The sequence below is a fragment of the Ranitomeya variabilis genome, chromosome 1 (assembly GCF_051348905.1).
Source record: "Ranitomeya variabilis isolate aRanVar5 chromosome 1, aRanVar5.hap1, whole genome shotgun sequence".
NCBI lineage: Eukaryota > Metazoa > Chordata > Amphibia > Anura > Dendrobatidae > Ranitomeya > Ranitomeya variabilis.
In genome coordinates this window covers 685,627,112-685,646,019 of record NC_135232.1, presented here as the reverse complement: position 1 = coordinate 685,646,019, position 18,908 = coordinate 685,627,112, and the positions used below count along the sequence as shown (strand labels likewise).

At 44.7% G+C, this 18,908-nt stretch overlaps 1 protein-coding gene across 1 annotated transcript in view; it reads left to right on the top strand.

The window, feature by feature from the left end:
* The first annotated feature begins 961 nt into the window (after nt 1-961).
* The window catches only part of GPHB5 (glycoprotein hormone subunit beta 5), a 43,068-nt gene continuing 25,121 nt past the window's right edge, over nt 962-18,908 (top strand). Inside the window, exon 1 of the mRNA XM_077265907.1 lies at nt 962-1,171. Within this exon, the coding sequence (XP_077122022.1) occupies nt 1,078-1,171 (94 nt within the window). The 5' untranslated portion in view covers nt 962-1,077. The remainder of the gene's footprint in view (nt 1,172-18,908) is intronic.

Here is an 18,908-nt window from a genome sequence, read left to right as displayed (position 1 = left end):
AAAGGAAACTTGAATGACAAGACATGATTTTAACAGTCCGATGTCCCATAGGATATGTTGATAAAATGATTTCTGATCATGGCTAAAAATCAAGTCATTGCAATTCTGCTTATCTGAAAGTTTCATAAATAAATGATAGTGCAGATTACTGGTGTTGAAAGACAGATAAGTGGGAAAAAGTTGACAACTGAGAGGAAGATTGGTTCCATTGAAAATATTGGCTTTTGGAAGAAAAGACAACCATGTTCTTCTAATTATGTCCAATCCCTATTTATTCCGTGTTGCAAAAAAAATGATCTGAGGTCTGAGAAGGTTTTGTGGGGGAAATAAGAAAGTACACATTTAAATAGACGTTAGGCAATGTTAATTTTTGGTTCTGTTTGAGATTTCGCGAATAGCAAAAAAAATATTACTGTTCCAGTAAATTGAGTCAAGTTTGTGTGCCTTGTAAATGACTGGGTCAAGAGCATACCTACCTTAGGAAACTGGGATAGAGGTGTACGGCAAATCATTCCAAGTGGCGCTTAGGCCCCTTTCACACATCAGTTTTTTGCCATCAGTCGCAGTCCGTTGAATTTTGAAAAAAAAAAACGGATCTGACTGATGCCGCTGGATCTGTTTTTTTCTCATAGACTTGTATTAGCGACGGATGGCCTCACATTTCATCCGTCCTTCACCGGATCTGTCGAAATATTGTTTGTCCGGCGGCCGGAGACAACGGACAAAGTAACGTTTTTTGTGTACGTCGAAAAAACACAGCGATGGATTTGTCGCCGTCCGTCATTTGCTGGAATGGAAGTCTATGGCGCCAGATCCATCAAGTGGTGGATCTTTAACTGAGCATGCTCCGATCCAATTAGCCAGATCCGCTAGTCGGATCCGTCCAAAAAAACGGATTCGTCGCATCAGATTTTCACAACCTCCGACGGATCTGTCGAGCCAACAGATTGACTGACGGCAAAAAACTGATGTGTGAAAGGGGCCTTAGTCATTCAGAAAGATCGACCTCATAGTCCTGAAGGGCACAACTTGCCAGACAGCAACAGACTGTCACAACCATTAACGGAACATCCACTGATGGTGCCTTCAGTCTTCTCTGCTGAACCCAACATGCTATCAACTAAAAGAATCCTGCAGGATGGAAAGGAGAAAAGACGAGGAGAAGATCAAGGTAAGACGAATAATAAGTAGGGTCATAAGATTCTTACTATATTTATGGAACATCTTGCTAGTTTTTTCTTTTCTTTCCTCCTTGGCCGTATTTTGCATACTTTGAGAGTAACAACAAGTACGATCTTCCATTAGATCAGATATTACACCAATCTCCTTTTTTTTAAGAATGTAAATGTTTAAAGTTGGTGCCATTTTATTTTACATTTCATTATTATCCTGTCCAATCTGACTCAAAATTAGATAATGACCAAAAGTAATAATCTGTGTGTGAGACAATGTGGACAATGCAGTGATTAGCGTTCTCTTGTTTCACTGGGGTTTTACATGTGACTCTGACAAAGGGCGACATCTACACGGAGTTTATATGGTCTCGTTGAGAGATTTTTTTATTTAATTTTTTTGTCCAAGTTTGATAGACCCCCCCACATACTCCAAGAACTTGCTTAATATGTTGGTTTGGAGTTCTATGGAGCTGCTCTTTGTTCCTGTGGGCACTGACCGCCAAGTTCAAACAGTCGTAGGCCCCTTGCGACAGGGTGGGCTGAGCGCGGCTTGGGCTCCTTGTGATGGGGGGGTGCATGGGTGGCGTGGGCCCCTTGCAATGGGGGGGGAAGATGAGGGCGGTATGAACCCCTTGCGATGGGGGGAACTAGAGCAGTGTTTGCTCCTTACGACGTCTGGGAGGGATGAGGGTGTTATGGGCCCCTTGCGACGTGGGGAGGGAGGGGTCGAGGGTGACATGGGCCCCTTGCAACAGGGGGATTGAGCGATACGTAAGCCTCTTTGGGGGGGGGATGGGAAAATAGATGACGGCACATTACTCCGGCGGCATTGAGGGCCCTGAAATGCTTGGATTTGTATCTTTATTTGTATCATGTCCTCAAATTGAGTTGGTCTAAAAATGGGACCATGAGTTTGGTTTTCTATTCATAATGTTTTTTTAATGAGGATGTTCGCAGTGTTTCTAGTGTAAAACCTTTCTGAACATTTTATAACACAACCCTGACTGTAATAAATGTATGTAAAATATAGCCGTGTCGAAAACCAAAGAGAATGCGACTTGCACCACACTGTATGGCGTCCACTTCATTGGAACAGCTCTTAAAATAAATGTATTTTGTTTGGATTAATTACCAGGGAAAATGAAACGTACACATAATCCATGTACAATCCCAAGTTACGTTTTTCTTTCAGAATCTTTTCAATTAGCCACTTACATTTCGGAAATCCTTGTTAAAACTAATACCATGGGATGTAGCAGAAGGGGAGAAACGAGGAATGCTGCTATTAAACCTTGGAACCTGTCATGTAATCTTTTCAACACGTTTCTAGAGAGATCTTTCACACAAAGGGGTGATTTATAAATAAAATCCAGCCCTACATAGAATCAAGATGGTTGATTAACGCTAGAGTCGGCCTCTTTTATGATAAAAACACGAGGTTTAGAAACAAATTATCTGAATAAACATACACAGAAACGTATCCAGCCCCCACAGTGAGAAAAAAAACTATTAAGTAGCACAAGATGGATTTTACATGCTAGACCTAGACTTGGTGTTTTAAGATCGTATCGTGTATCGTATCCCCAGGGAAAAGGTATTGAACACTCTCATAGAAAATACCTGTACCAGCTATTGTGTTGTCCCTTTTGTAAAATATTTTGTATATTTTTCACCACTCATTAAAGTAATGAATATTCACTCCACACCTATGGGCGTGAAGAGACTTGAATATTCATTACCTTAATGAGCGGAGAACATGTGATCGCTCGGTCAGAAAAGCTGCTGGCGCCTGCTAAGTTCTTAGTTTTATGGCTGAGATCTCTGGAGAGACCTGAAAATGGCTGTCCACCAATGTTCACCATCCAACCTGACGGAACTGGAGAGAATATGCAAGGAAGAAAGGCAGAGGATCCCCAAATCCAGATGTGAAAAACTTTTTGCATCATTCCCAAGAAGACTCATGGCTGTACTAGCTCAAAAGGGTGTTACTACTCAATACTGAGCAAAGGGTCTGAATACTTATGACCATGTGATATTTCAGTTTTTCTTTTTTAATAAATTAGCAAAAATTTCTACATTTGGTTTTCTTTTCAGTCAAGATGGGTGGGGTGCAGAATGTACATTAATGAGAAAAAAATTTACTTTTTCGAATTTACCAAATGGCTGCAATAAAACTGAAAAATGTAAAGGGTCTGAATACTTTCCATACCCACTGTATAGAGCTGCAGTCAGAGTGCCCAGAATGCAAGTAACGTCCTGCCTTCTGGACACTCCTCAGCCAGAGGAATAACTAAACCAGTTGCGGACCCAGAGCAGGTTCCAGAGGGTCCCTGTGAGGACGGGACCTTAACGTCACTTCTGGCTGCCTCCAGCCAGGAGTTCCAAGCAGCTCTGCACTCAGATGCTAGCCTGGAGACATTGAAGAACCTCACTGACAAGCCCGCCTCCGAGACTGATAAGGAGAAGGTATTCTGGGAGCAAGCTAGTTTGTACCGGGAGACAGTTCCCTGTAAACCCCAACAGGAGTGGTTGAGGGAGAGATAACTGGTCGTACCCTGCTAATTTAGGGATGAGTTGTTACGGATTGCCTATGAGATTCCCCTCTGGACAATGGGGGGTCAGAAAAACTAAGGCCCGGCTGTCTCACTACTATTGGCCAAAAATGGGGACAGGTGTAACAAACTGTCGCTCCTGTATCACGTGTCAGAGTGGGAAAGGCAGCGCCTGCTCCCAAAGCTCCCCTGATCTCTTTGCCAGTGATAGAGGAGCCCTTTCAGAGGATTGCTGTGGACATTGTGGGACCACTGGCCATAGCCAGCAGCTCTGGAAAGCATTTCATCCTTTCTGTGGTAGACTATGCTACCCTGTATCCGGAGGCAATGGGGCTCTCCTCAATTAGGGCGGATAAGGTGGCGGATGCCCTTTAGCCATCTTTTCCCTGAGTAGGATTTCCCAGGGAGATGCTTACCGACCAGGGGACTCATTTCATGTCTCGCTTCATGGAGGCTCTCTGTAACAAAATGCAGGTGCAGTATCTTGTATCGAGCGCGTATCATCCCCAAACCAATGGTTTGTGTGAGCGGTTCAACGGTACCCTCAAACAGATGCTAAAAATGCTGGTTGAGTCTCAGGGATGTGTCTGGGAGCGGTATTTCCCACACCTGCTATTTGCTTACTGAAAGTTTCCGCAGGACTCAACGGGGTTCTCCCCCTTCGAGCCTGTACGGCAGGCGAGTTCAGGGACCACTTGGGTTGGTAAGAGAATCCTGGGAAGAGCCGAGCCCTGCTGCAGTGTCTATTGTGGAGTTTGTCATGCACTTCCGTGACAAGATGCAGACCTTCACACAGTTGGTGCATGACAACATGACGCAGGCCCAGGCTGACCCGAAGCATTGGTACGACCAGAACACCTGAGAGTGGGTCAGAAGGTGTGGGTTCTGGTCCCCGTACCAAAAGACCAGCTTCAGGTGGCCTGGGAAGGCCCATACATCATACACCAACAGCTCAACCCTGTCACCTACGTGGTCACTTGACCATTCTCAGGGTAGGCGAAAGGACTTCCACATTAATATGATGAAGATTCATCAAGAACGTGGAGCCTGAGTCCTAAACATCTGCAACCTGCCCGAGGATGGGGAGGAAGACCCCCTCCTAGACATGCTAGCCCAAGTGGAGGCTGGTATATAGGATGTGGAGATAAGTGCCTTGCTATCCGCACACCAGCGGTCTCCGCTGCGAGCAACGCTAAAATCCTTCCAGGCCGTGTTTACCAACATACCTGGAAGGACTGAGGTAGCAGTCTATGAAGTGGACATCGGGAATCATACCCCAATCCTGCGGACATTCTATTGGATCTTGGATGAGGTGCAGCACGTTATGCGCCAGGAGGTCTATGAGATGGTGAAGTTGGGGGTGATTGAACGGTCTAAGAGCGCGTGTGCCTCACCAGTCGTCCTGGTGCCAAAGAAGGATCGGACCACCCGCTTCTGTGTGGACTACAGGGGGTTCAACACCATAATGGCCTCTGATGCACACCCAATGCCACGCATCGAGGAGCTGCTGAAGAGGTTAGCGTGAGCTATCTATCCATTATGGATCTGAGCCAAGGCACAGGAGAAGTCTGCCTTTATCACCCCCTTTGGACTGTACGAGTCCAGAGTCATGCCTTTTGGCATGAAGAATGCTCTTGCCACTTTCCAGCGGATGGTCAACGACCTGCTCCAGGGAATGGAGAGGCACGCGGTGGCGTATCTGGATGACATTGCCGTCTTCAGCCCCACCGGGAAGGATCACGTCCAGCATCTGCGGCAGGTGCTCGGGTGCACTCACCAAGCAGGCTTGACCATCAATCCGGGGAAGTGCCAGATGGGCATGAGCCATGTCCACTACCTGGGGCACCGGGTAGGCAGAGGAACTCTGAAGCCAGAGCCTGGAAAAGTGGATGCTATCGCATCCTAGCTCACCCCTGGGACCTAGAAGCAGGTGATGTCCTCCTTGGGCACTGCGGGGTATTATAGGCGCTTTGTACGAAACTATAGTAGCCTTGCAAAGCACTTGACGGACCTCACCAAGAGGAACCTACTGCATACAGTCTGTTGGACAAATGACTGAGAGGTGGCCTTTCAGGCTTTGAAGACTGCCCTGAGCAGCACCCCTGTACTAAGAGTAGTCGACTGCAGGTGGCCGTTCTTTGTACAGACAGACACCAGCGAGTTTGGCCTCGGTGCTGTGCTTAGCCAAGTCAACTTTGGGAACCAAGATCTCCCTGTGTTGAACCTAAGCCGGAAGCTCCTGCCGAGGGAAGTGGCCTATTCCACTATAGAGTGCCTGGCCATTGTATGGGCCCTGCAACGGTTGCAGCCCTACTTGTACGGGTGCACCTTTACCGCTGTGACCGACCAAACTCCCTGAGTTGGCTGCACACCGTTTCCGGAACCAACGGAAGGTTGCTACGCTGGAGCCTCGCCCTCCAGCAGTACAACTTTACCGTTCAACACCGAAAAAGCAGCGAGCATGGCAATGCAGGTGGGTTATCTCGGCGGGGAGAGCCCACAGATGCGCCTGGAGGAGTATAAGGACAAGAAAAAAGGCAGATGCATAAATATGTGCACACTGTATTCCATGCTTTGTCATTGGTGTATCATTTGGCTGCACCTTTTAAACTCCAACAGGGCCTCAACTTACCTGTTCATTGTCTTGTACCACATGCCTTTTGGTCAGTTATTTATGACAAATTGGGGACGCCCATATTTTGTCCTATTACACTTGTATTTAGGATTATGGTTTAGCTATACATGTACCTATATGTTGTACGTATAGTGATTATTTATGCATATTAGTGGTCGTGACTTTTGCATCATATGACAATCAAAGGTTTACAGCACTATATAGAGGATTATTTTGATATCCTCATATGGGGAAGGGTGTTTTCGCCATGTTTTTAATTGGTTTTAAATTGGTGTATGTGTCTTTGTTGGTATAATAAAGTTTATGTTCTTCAGTATATAGCAGGTGTGCACATATTTATGCATCGGCCTTTTTTCTTGTCCTGGTATATATTTTCCATGCATTTTGGAGCACCCCGACTTACATGGTTATACACACATATATATACCTTTTGTGATAGTAGTGCACCTGATACTTTATTTTCTGGAGGAGTACAAGGTGTCAGGGAAAATATGAACTACAGTTGTGGCCAAAAGTATTGACACTCCTGCAATTCTGTCAGATAATACTCAGTTTCTTCCTGAAAATGATTGCAAACACAAATTCTTTGTTATTATCTTCATTTAATTTGTCTTAAATGAAAAAACACAAAAGATAATGAATCAAAATCAAAACATTGATCATTTCACACAAAACTCCAAAAATGGGCCAGACAAAAGTATTGGCACCCTCAGCCTAATACTTGGTTGCACAACCTTAGCCAAAATAACTGCGACCAACTGCTTCCGGTAACCATCAATGAGTTTCTTACAATGCTCTGCTGGAATTTTAGACCATTCTTCTTTGGCAAACTGCTCCAGGTCCCTGATATTTGAAGGGTGCCTTCTCCAAACTGCCATTTTTAGATCTCTCCACAGGTGTTCTATGGGATTCAGGTCTGGACTCATTGCTGGCCACCTTAGAAGTCTCCAGTGCTTTCTCTCAAACCATTTTCTAGTGCTTTTTGGAGTGTGTTTTGGGTCATTGTCCTGCTGGAAGACCCATGACCTCTGAGGAAGACCCAGCTTTCTCACACTGGGCCCTACATTATGCTGCAAAATTTGTTGGTAGTCTTCAGACTTCATAATGCCATGCACACGGTCAAGCAGTCCAGTGCCAGAGGCAGCAAAGCAACTCCAAAACATCAGGGAACCTCCGCCATGTTTGACTTTAGGGACCGTGTTCTTTTCTATGAATGCCTCTTTTTTTTCTCCTGTAAACTATATGTTTATGCCTTTGCCCAAAAAGCTCTACTTTTGTCTCATCTGACCAGAGAACATTCTTCCAAAACGTTTTAGGCTTTTTCAGGTAAGTTTTGGCAAACTCCAGCCTGGCTTTTTTATGTCTCGGGGTAAGAAGTGCGGTCTTCCTGGGTCTCCTACCATACAGTCCCTTTTCATTCAAACGCCGACGGATAGTACAGGTTGACACTGTTGTACCCTCGGACTGCAGGGCAGCTTGAACTTGTTTGGATGTTAGTCGAGGTTCTTTATCCAACATCCGCACAATCTTGCGTTGAAATCTCTTGTCAATTTTTCTATTCCGTCCACATCTAGGGAGGTTATCCACAGTGCCATGGGCTTTAAACTTCTTGATGACACTGCGCACGGTAGACACAGGAACATTCAGGTCTTTGGAGATGGACTTGTAGCCTTGAGATTGCTCATGCTTCCTCACAATTTGGTTTCTCAAGTCCTCACAGTTCTTTGGTCTTCTTTCTTTTCTCCATGCTCAATGTGGTACACACAAGGACACAGGACAGAGGTTGAGTCCACTTTAATCCATGTCAACTGGCTGCAAGTGTGATTTAGTTATTGCCAACACCTGTTAGGTGCCACAGGTAAGTTACAGGTGCTGTTAATTACACAAATTGGAGAAGCATCACATGATTTTTCGAACAGTGCCAATACTTTTGTCCACCCCCTTTTTTGTTTGGTGTGGAATTATACCAAATTTGTCTTTAGGACAATTCTTTGTGTTTTTTCATTTAAGACAAATTAAATGAAGATAATAATACCAAAGAATTTGTGTTTGCAATCATTTTCAGGAAGAAACTGAGTATTATCTGACAGAATTGCAGGGGTGTCAATACTTTTGGCCACAACTGTATTTTCCATTGTTCTGGAGACACCACCAGAGCTGACCTACTGCTCCTCCCACCATTGGTTTCGGTAGGACCAAATCCTACATACAGCCCCTTCTCTCTGTGAATTTCCACACCCCCCTTCAAGAAAATGGTCAGCTTGGAATGCTGAGTTTTATTGCCTGCCAGGACTAGCAGAGCTGAATGCGTTTTTCCCTCCAAAAAACTGTCTTCTAAGCAAAACTCAGTCAAATTCAATAATACACATTAATCCCAGAAGCAAGAAAATTTAGATTTCCAGTATCTGGGTACTGAGGGTATGTGCACACGTTGTGGATTTTGCTGCGGATTGGCCGCTGTGGATTCGCAGCAGTTTTCCATTACATTTACAGTACCATGTAAACCTATGGAAAATAAAATCGGCAGTGCACATGCTGTGGAAAAAACAACGCACGGAAATGTAACGTTTATTTCGCAGCATGTCAATTCTTTGTGCGGATTCCGCAGCGGTTTACATCTGCTCCATAATAGGAAACCGCAGGTGGATCCGCACAAAATCCGGAAAAAAATCGCAGTAAATCAGCGTTAATTCCACTGGAAATCCACAGTGCGGTTTACCTGCGGATTTTCCAAAATCAGTCCGGAAAAACCCGCAGAGTAATCCGCAGCGTGTGCATATACCCTAAGGCATGGCAGCGTTTTGTGGCATTTAGGGCCATCAGAAACCTGTGAAATAAATTTCTGCCCACCCGCAAATCCCAGACATACCATGTGTGGACTTCAATAATATAATAATAATAATAATAATAATAATAATAATAATAATAATAATAATAATAATAAAAAAAACAAACTGTAAAATCGCAAGGGAAAGCCTGAGATTCTGGATTCTTTAATAGATTCAGATGGTAGATAGATCTTTTCACAAATTTCATGGGCAGCTCGCAAATTTGTTATAGCGAACATATATTTCTCAAATCAAAGGCAGTGAAAATTTGGAGCAGAAGCGGAATTCACTGGCTCCATTCCTGTGATACTAGGAGGTGACTTCAACGTTTCCATGAATCCCACAGGTAAGACTTCATATTCCTCATCCTCTATTAGGCAAATAAGAAAACGTGTGGCTTGAGACTGGTGGACACATGGAGGGTTCTTCACCCTGACACTAGAGATTATTTCTTTATTTCATTCGACTTGCTAGATTTACCAGTGGAGGCTGATGTGTGGTCGATACTATGGTCAGATCATGCTCCAATATATTTTTTCCCTTCCCCATGACAGCACCGTTACGTGAGAGATGGCTCCTGCCCCCAAGAACAGGAAGCCTGCAGAGGAGATAAAAGATGAGGGCGGCACCTCTCTGTTTTGTTTCCTGTTCCTGCGGGGAGCCTCCGGTGCTGCATACGGAGGGATCTCCCTCTGGCAGATTCTGGTCCGTAGACCAAGGCCCGCGGCAGGGGTCGGTGCACGCGCGCCACTTATGGGCCCTGGAGCTGCGGAGAAGCGTCCTGCCTGCTGCGGGCTCCCCGGCGTTCGCTCTTGGCCGGAGGCTGAGCGGGGGTAAGGGTTGTGCCCATCATGATGCCGGCCGCTGAGTGAATGGGGGAACTTTCGGTATCAAACCGGAAGTGACATCACACACCGAGTGAGAGCGGTGTGCTGACACTCCCAGAGGGGCGAAGCTTCAGGGACGCACACACCGCTCTAAAATCATTTAAGGAGAAAGCGGCAATTCTGACGCCAGCTACAGTCTCCTGCAGAATGGCAGACACGGTGGAATCGGCCATTCCAGCAGAGAACCCACAGCCTGCCGTGGTATTAAGGTTCCGGGGGTGAGTGCCTTTTTAAGGCAAAAACGGATCTGTAACACTATATTTCTGTGTCACGTATACAGGGAAAGAAAGTGACGTCCAAACAAAAGAATAAAGTATGTGCACTCTGTGAGAAAGCGCTCCCTAGAGCTTATGAAAAATGGATCTGTCGTCCGTGTATAGAGAAAACAGTGACTGAGGAGTCTTCATCATTTCTCCAGAACATTAAAGCGTTTGTTAGAGACGAGGTCCAGAGCACAGTAAAAGAGCAATTAAAACAACATGGATTGCATAGTTCTGTAAATACATCTTCTGCCCCTGCACAAATCTCTGACATAGAATCTGAGGGGGAACCAGGGGAATTACTGCCTGGGGGTGACTCAGACTTGAACTCTTCAGAAGAAGAGTGTGGTCACCAGTATGTGTTATCTGAAGATATTGGGAAATTGTTGAAACTTGTTCGTTCTACCCTAGGAGTTGAAACCCCAAAAGAACAGCAAACAATCCATGATTCAATGTTTAGCAATCTGGAGGGAAGGAAACGGAGGGTATTTCCATTTCATGATAATGTCCTAAATCTGATTAAAAAGAAATGGAAAAAGCCGAATAAAAAGGAATGGAAAAAGCCGAATAAAAAATGGCAGTCCCCCAGGCATTAAAACGTAAATATCCCTTTGATGAGATATGTGACAAATGGGAGAAAGCGCCTAAGCTTGATGCAGCTATTGCGAATACCTCCAGAGGTATTGCTCTTCCCTTTGAGGACATGGGTGCCTTGAAGGACCCCCTTGACAAAAAGGCGGATGCCTTTTTAAAATCCGCTTGGGAGGCCTCAACCTGGGCGTTCAAACCAGCAATAGCCACCACCTGCACAGCTCGGGCCATGGTAAAATAGTTAGAAGAACTAGGGGAACAAATAAGAGACAAATACCCAAGGGATAGACTCCTGGAAGTAATATCGTCATTACAAAATGCGGCGGGATTCCTAGCAGACGCTGCCATTGACTCAGTACATTTTTCTGCCCGGGCAAGCGCCCTTTCCAATTCAGGTAGAAGAGCACTATGGCTAAAGAATTGGAATGCTGACTTCCAATCAAAGGTAATCACAGTACCTTGTGAAGGACAGTACCTATTTGGGAAAGCGCTAGATGAAATTTTGGAGAAGGTGGCAGATAAGAAGCAGCATTTCCCTCCGCCCCCCTTCAGACGCCGTTGGGGTGACACGCATCGATCCTTTCGGGGGTCATGTAAAGCAGGCCGAGGTTGGCCAGCAGATAGATCCACTCGGGGGAGGGCTTGGAATGATAGAAGAGACCGAGGCTTCCTCTTCAATAAGCCCCCTCATAAACCAGACCCTAAACAACAATGACGCCAGAGTCCGGGTGGGAGGAAGGCTTCGGTTTTTCGTCCATCAATGGGAGACCTTACAGCCCTCACAATGGGTAATCGACCTGTCATCCAAAGGCCTACGTTTGAACTTCCAGCCTCCTCATTGGATAAAAGTCACCCACGTAGCATTAAGAAGCCAAAAGTTGCTAGAAAGGGAAATCCTCCTGCTTCTTGAAAAATAAGTCCTTATAAGGGTACCACCAATGGAGATAGGGAAGGGGTTTTACAGCACCCTATTCCTCATGCCAAAACTGGACGGGTCACTAAGAACAATTTTCAATTTAAAGGCCCTAAACTAATACATCCGGGTAGAAAAATTCAAAATGGAAACACTAAAATCAGCAATAAAATTACTGTATCCAGGTTGTTACATGGCAGTGATAGATCTTACGGATGCATACTACCATGTACCAATCTGCATAGAACATCAACAGTATCTGAGGATGGTGGTACGGCTGGATCAGGTGTAGACCCATCTACAATATCAATGCCTCCGCTTTGGGGTGTCAATAGCCCCATGTATCTTCACAAAAATAATTTCAGAGATAACATCCTACGTAAGGAAAGAAAATATTCTTCTAGTACCCTACTTAGACGATTTTCACCTTATTGCAGAAAGCCAGGAGGACTGCATGGAGACAGTAACGAAAGTACGGGAGATACTGTCCAGGCTAGGATGGGTAATTTAAAAAAGTAAAAAATTATTCCAACCCAGATACAAGAGTTCCTGGGGATTCAGATAAACTCAACCAAACAAGTCTGTGTCCTTCCGGACAGGAAGGTCGAGGCTATAAAACAAAAAATAAGGCAAGCACTGAGTACCCGGTTTATCTCAGTGAGGGAGGCCATGTCTCTATTGGGTATGCTGATGGCAATGATCCCGGCGGTCCAATGGGCACAACTACATTCCAGAGAGTTACAGTGGCAGATACTATCAGAACAAGTAAAAGAACCCTTACAACTTGAACCAAAAAATCACATTAGCACCACAAGTACGGGACTCTCTAAATTGGTGGTTAGAAACCAAAAACCTAAAAAAAAGGGGTTTCATGGTCAATACACAATCCCCTGGTTCTAACAACGGATGCGAGTCTATTAGGCTGGGGGGCGCACCTCGAAGATCATATCCTGCAAGGCCTTTGGGATCCCCAGATGGTATCTGCCTCCTCAAACCTAGAGGAACTAACGGCAGTAAGGTTAGCAATTCTTCAAGCAGAAGAACACATAAAATGAAGACGTCTAGTGGTGTTGTCCGACAACAGTTTCATACATAAACCGTCAAGGGGGACCAAGATCGAGACTTGTTGGAAGAGGCGAAAAGACTGTTTTACTGGGGGGGAAAACCATCTCCTGTCACTAACAAGCACACACCTAAGAGGAGTGGACAAACTTGTCGCAGACATCTTAAGTCGACATGTGCTACATCAAGGCGAATGGTTCTTAGATCAAAGCGTCTTTGGAGAAATCTGTGCCTCCTGTGCCAAGTAGACCTGTTTTCCACAAAACAAAACCGGAAAGTGGAAAGGTTCTACTCCCTGAACCCAAGGGAAAGTCCAGAGGGCGTGGATGCGTTGCTTCACACGTGGAAATTTCAACTTGCGTACGCTTTTCCACCAATCCCACTAATTCCTACAGTCCTAAAGAAAATCCAGGAGGACAAAACACGCTTAATCCTAATCACACCCTTCTGGCCGAAGAGAGCATGGTTCACTTGGCTCAGGCGTATGTCCATCTCGGACCCTTCCAGATGTCCCAAATCTCTTAAACCAGGGTCCGATAACGCATCCTCAAGAACACAACCTGCACCTCACTGCGTGGAACTTAAGGGGACTTCTGCTAGCAAACGGATTCTCGGACCCGTTAGTCACTACCCTGCTATCCAGTAGGAAAAAGGTCACATCTGATAAATATCAAAAGGTGTGGGAAAAATTTCTAGAATTTTCAGGACGACACCTGTCAAATACCATCCAAAAAGTTCTAATGGCCGAAGTTCTAGAATTCCTCCAGAAAGGGTTGGAAAGGGGGTTATTTACCAGCACTTTAAAAGTGCAGGTCTCGGCGTTTAGCGCCCTGTTTGACCAGAAATTGGCTAATCACCCCTGGGTGTATAGATTCATCCGAGCCTCCTTTACGGCCAGACCATTTAAACCCCGTCCAAAGGTCGCTCCCTGGGATCTAAATTTAGTATTGAATGCCATAACCTCCTCTCCTTTTGAGCCTCTTTCTGCCATCTCGGTAAAAGCCTTAACCTTAAACGGTTCTCCTGATTGCCCTTACGTCTGCTAGACGCATTAGTGAGCTCCAAGCCATATCTGTAGATCCCCCATATACTGTGTTTATGGATGACAGAGTAATTATTAAAACTGACCTGGCCTTCTTACTAAAGGTCAACTCTAAATTTCACAGGGATCAGGAGAAAGTGCTGCCCTCATTTTGTGCTTCCCCCAAATCCCAGGGAGAAGAAACCTTCCATTGCCTAGACTTCAGACGTTGTCTACTTCAATATCTAAAAGTGTCAAAACCATGGCGTCAGTCGTCAGCCCTTTTTGTCTCCTTCCAGGGGGGAAAAAGGCCACAAAATCAACCATCGCATGGTGGCTTCGTATGGCTATATCACTTTTTTACTCCTCTTCGGGGCAAAGCCCTCCACTGAGTGTAACGGCTCACTCTACAAAGGCTATCGCCACATCGTGGGCCGAGAGGGCGAACGCATCTATAGAACAGATCTGTAACGCAGCAGTATGGTCTTCACTTTCTACCTTCTTCCGCCACTACAGGCTAGATCTGGGGTTATCAAGTCATGCCTTTGGGAGAAAGGTGTTATCTGCTGTTGTCCCACCCTAGGAGTCTTTTCTATTTCTTCCTCTCACGTAATGGTGTTGTCATGGGGAAGGGAAAAAATGATAATTACTTATGGGTAATTTGATTTTCCAGATCCATGACAGCGCCGCACTAATTCCCGCCCTATCTTGGTGATGGTAGTGTGATTCACAAAAAAAAAACTAAAGTAAATATATATATATATATATATATATATATATATATATATATATATATATATATATATATATATATATACACTAGACTGTGGCCCGATTCTAAAGCATCGGGTATTCTAGAATATGCATGTCCCCGTAGTATATGGACAATGATGATTCCAGAATTCGTGGCAGACTGTGCCCGTCGCTGATTGGTCGAGGCAACCTTTAGGACATCATCGTCGCCATGGCAACCATTATGACATCTATGTCGATACTGTACCCGTCGCTGATTGGTCGAGGCCTGGCGGCCTCGACCAATCAGAGACGTAGGATTTCCATTATGACATCATCGTCGCCATGCTGTGCCTGTCTCTGATTGGTCAAGGCCTGGCGGCCTCGACCAATCAGAGACGCGGGATTTCCAGGACAGACAGACAGAAAAACCCTTAGACAATTATATAGAGAGATATATATATATATATATATATATATATATATATATATATATATATATATATATATATATATATATATATATATATATATATATATATATATATATATATATATACATATATATATATATATATATATATACATATACAGTGGGGCAAAAAAGTATTTAGTCATTCAGCAATAGTGCAAGTTCCACCACTTAAAAGGATGAGAGGCGTCTGTAATTTACATCATAGGTAGACCTCAACTATGTGAGACAAACTGAGAAATAAAAATCCAGAAAATCACATTGTCTGTTTTTTTATCATTTTATTTGCATATTATGGTGGAAAATAAGTATTTGGTCAGAAACAAACAATCAAGATTTCTGGCTCTCACAGACCTGTAACTTCTTCTTTAAGAGTCTCCTCTTTCCTCCACTCATTACCTGTAGTAATGGCACCTGTTTAAACTTGTTATCAGTATAAAAAGACACCTGTGCACACCCTCAAACAGTCTGACTCCAAACTCCACTATGGTGAAGACCAAAGAGCTGTCAAAGGACACCAGAAACAAAATTGTAGCCCTGCACCAGGCTGGGAAGACTGAATCTGCAATAGCCAACCAGCTTGGAGTGAAGAAATCAACAGTGGGAGCAATAATTAGAAAATGGAAGACATTCAAGACCACTGATAATCTCCCTCGATCTGGGGCTCCACGCAAAATCCCACCCCGTGGGGTCAGAATGATCACAAGAACGGTGAGCAAAATTCCCAGAACCACGCGGGGGGACCTAGTGAATGAACTGCAGAGAGCTGGGACCAATGTAACAAGGCCTACCATAAGTAACACACTACGCCACCATGGACTCAGATCCTGCAGTGCCAGACGTGTCCCACTGCTTAAGCCAGTACATGTCCGGGCCCGTCTGAAGTTTGCTAGAGAGCATTTGGATGATCCAGAGGAGTTTTGGGAGAATGTCCTATGGTCTGATGAAACCAAACTGGAACTGTTTGGTAGAAACACAACTTGTCGTGTTTGGAGGAAAAAGAATACTGAGTTGCATCCATCAAACACCATACCTACTGTAAAGCATGGTGGTGGAAACATCATGCTTTGGGGCTGTTTCTCTGCAAAGGGGCCAGGACGACTGATCCGGGTACATGAAAGAATGAATGGGGCCATGTATCGTGAGATTTTGAGTGCAAACCTCCTTCCATCAGCAAGGGCATTGAAGATGAAACGTGGCTGAGTCTTTCAACATGACAATGATCCAAAGCACACCGCCAGGGCAACGAAGGAGTGGCTTCGTAAGAAGCATTTCAAGGTCCTGGAGTGGCCTAGCCAGTCTCCAGATCTCAACCCTATAGAAAACCTTTGGAGGGAGTTGAAAGTCCGTGTTGCCAAGCGAAAAGCCAAAAACATCACTGCTCTAGAGGAGATCTGCATGGAGGAATGGGCCAACATACCAACAACAGTGTGTGGCAACCTTGTGAAGACTTACAGAAAACGTTTGATCTCTGTCATTGCCAACAAAGGATATATTACAAAGTATTGAGATGAAATTTTGTTTCTGACCAAATACTTATTTTCCACCATAATATGCAAATAAAATGCTAAAAAAACAGACAATGTGATTTTCTGGATTTTTTTTTCTCAGTTTGTCTCCCATAGTTGAGGTCTACCTATGATGTAAATTACAGACGCCTCTCATCTTTTTAAGTGGTGGAACTTGCACTATTGCTGAATGACTAAATACTTTTTTGCCCCACTGTGTGTGTATATGTATATGTATATATATATATATATATATATATATATATATATACTAGATTGTGGCCCGATTCTAATGCATCGGGTATTCTAGAATATGCATGTCCCCGTAGTATATGGACAATGATGATTCCAGAATTCGCGGCAGACTGTGCCCGTCGCTGAATGGTCGAGGCAACCTTTATGACATCATCGTCGCCATGGCAACCATTATGACATCTGCGTCGACACTGTGCCTGTCGCTGATTGGTCGAGGCCTGGCGGCCTCGACCAATCAGAGACGCGGGATTTCCAGGACAGACAGACAGACAGACAGACAGACGGAAAAACCCTTAGACAATTATATATATATATAGATACTAGACTGTGGCCCGATTCTAACACATCGGGTATTCTAGAATATGCATGTCCCCGTAGTATATGGACAATGATGATTCCAGAATTCGCGACAGACTGTGCCCGTCGCTGATTGGTTGAGGCAACCTTTATGACATCATCGTTGCCATGGCAACCATTATGACATCTACGTTGATACTGTGCCCGTCGCTGAATCAGAGACGGGGGATGTCTACGTCCTTTATGACATCATCGTCGCCATGCTATGCCCGTCGCTGATTGGTCGAGGCCTGGCGGCCTCGACCAATCAGAGACTCGGGATTTCCAGGACAGACAGACAGACAGACGGAAAAACCCTTAGACAATTATATATATATATATATATATATATATATATATATATACATACATACATACATACATACATACATACATACATACATACATACATACATACATACATACATACGGATGCAAAGCCAGTGAGTAAATAGCCTTGGAGGTGAATGTAATGTACATATTTCCTGACTAAGGCTTCTTTCACACTTCAGTCGTTTGGCGTCAGTCACTTCCGACAAAGTGACGGATCGACGGATCCGTCACAATTGTTGAAAAAACGGATGTAACGGATCCGTTTTTTTGACGGATCCGTTACTCGGGGGTTGTATATACTTTTTGGAGCATGCGCAATTGAAAAAAAATGAAAAAACGGATTGGGGCGACGGATCCGTCGAAATAACGGTCGCGACGGATCCGTCGCCCATAGGTGGCCATTCTATGGAATGACGGACGCGACGGATCCGTCGCGATCCGTCATTTCAACGGAGACAAAAAACGTTGCAATGACCGTCAATGTGTAGATGACGTCCGCTAAATTTTGACGGAACCGTCGCATGACGGATGGAACGGACGACCATCCGTCACAATCCGTCGCTAATGCAAGTCTATGGGGAAAAAAACGGATCCGTCGAAAAAAAAAAAACAGATCCGTTTTTTGAGGAAAATGGCGGATTTAGACTGACGCCAAACAACTGAAGTGTGAAAGAGGCCTTACATAGCAGTTACCTTTCATACTCTGTAAACAAACTGAGGAGAGAGGTGACGCCCCCATCTTGTATCTCCTCTGCAGGTTTCCTGTTCTTGGGGACAGGAGCCATCTATCACGTAACGGTGCTGTCATGGATCTGGAAAATCAAATTACCCGTAAGTAATTATCATTTTTCAATTTTATTACAACCAAACATAAAATCGGGCTTCTCATAGCACCTAAATGAGAATTTACTTCAGGACATCTTGTGTAAGTCCGAGGTGGAACAAACAATATTCAATTTTATAACCTACCATAGTGGAGACCCCACAACTCCTTCTATTAAATGGGATGCTTTAAAAAGTGTAAAGAGGGGTGTACTCATATCACATGGTGCTCCTCTCAGACCTGGACTAAAGCATCTGCCAACTCCTGGACAGTTTGTGGTGCAACATGACGTTGGTGGATGGTGCGAGACATGATGTCCCAGATGTGTTCAATCGGATTCAGGTCTGGGGAATGGGCGGTCCATTCCATAGCTTCAATGCCTTCATCTTGCAGGAACTGCTGACTCACTTCAGCCACATGAGGTCTGGCATTGTCCTGCATTAGGAGGAACCCAGGGCCAACCGCACCAGCATATGGTGTCACAAGGGGTCTGAGGATCTTATCTCAGTACCTAATGGCAGTTAG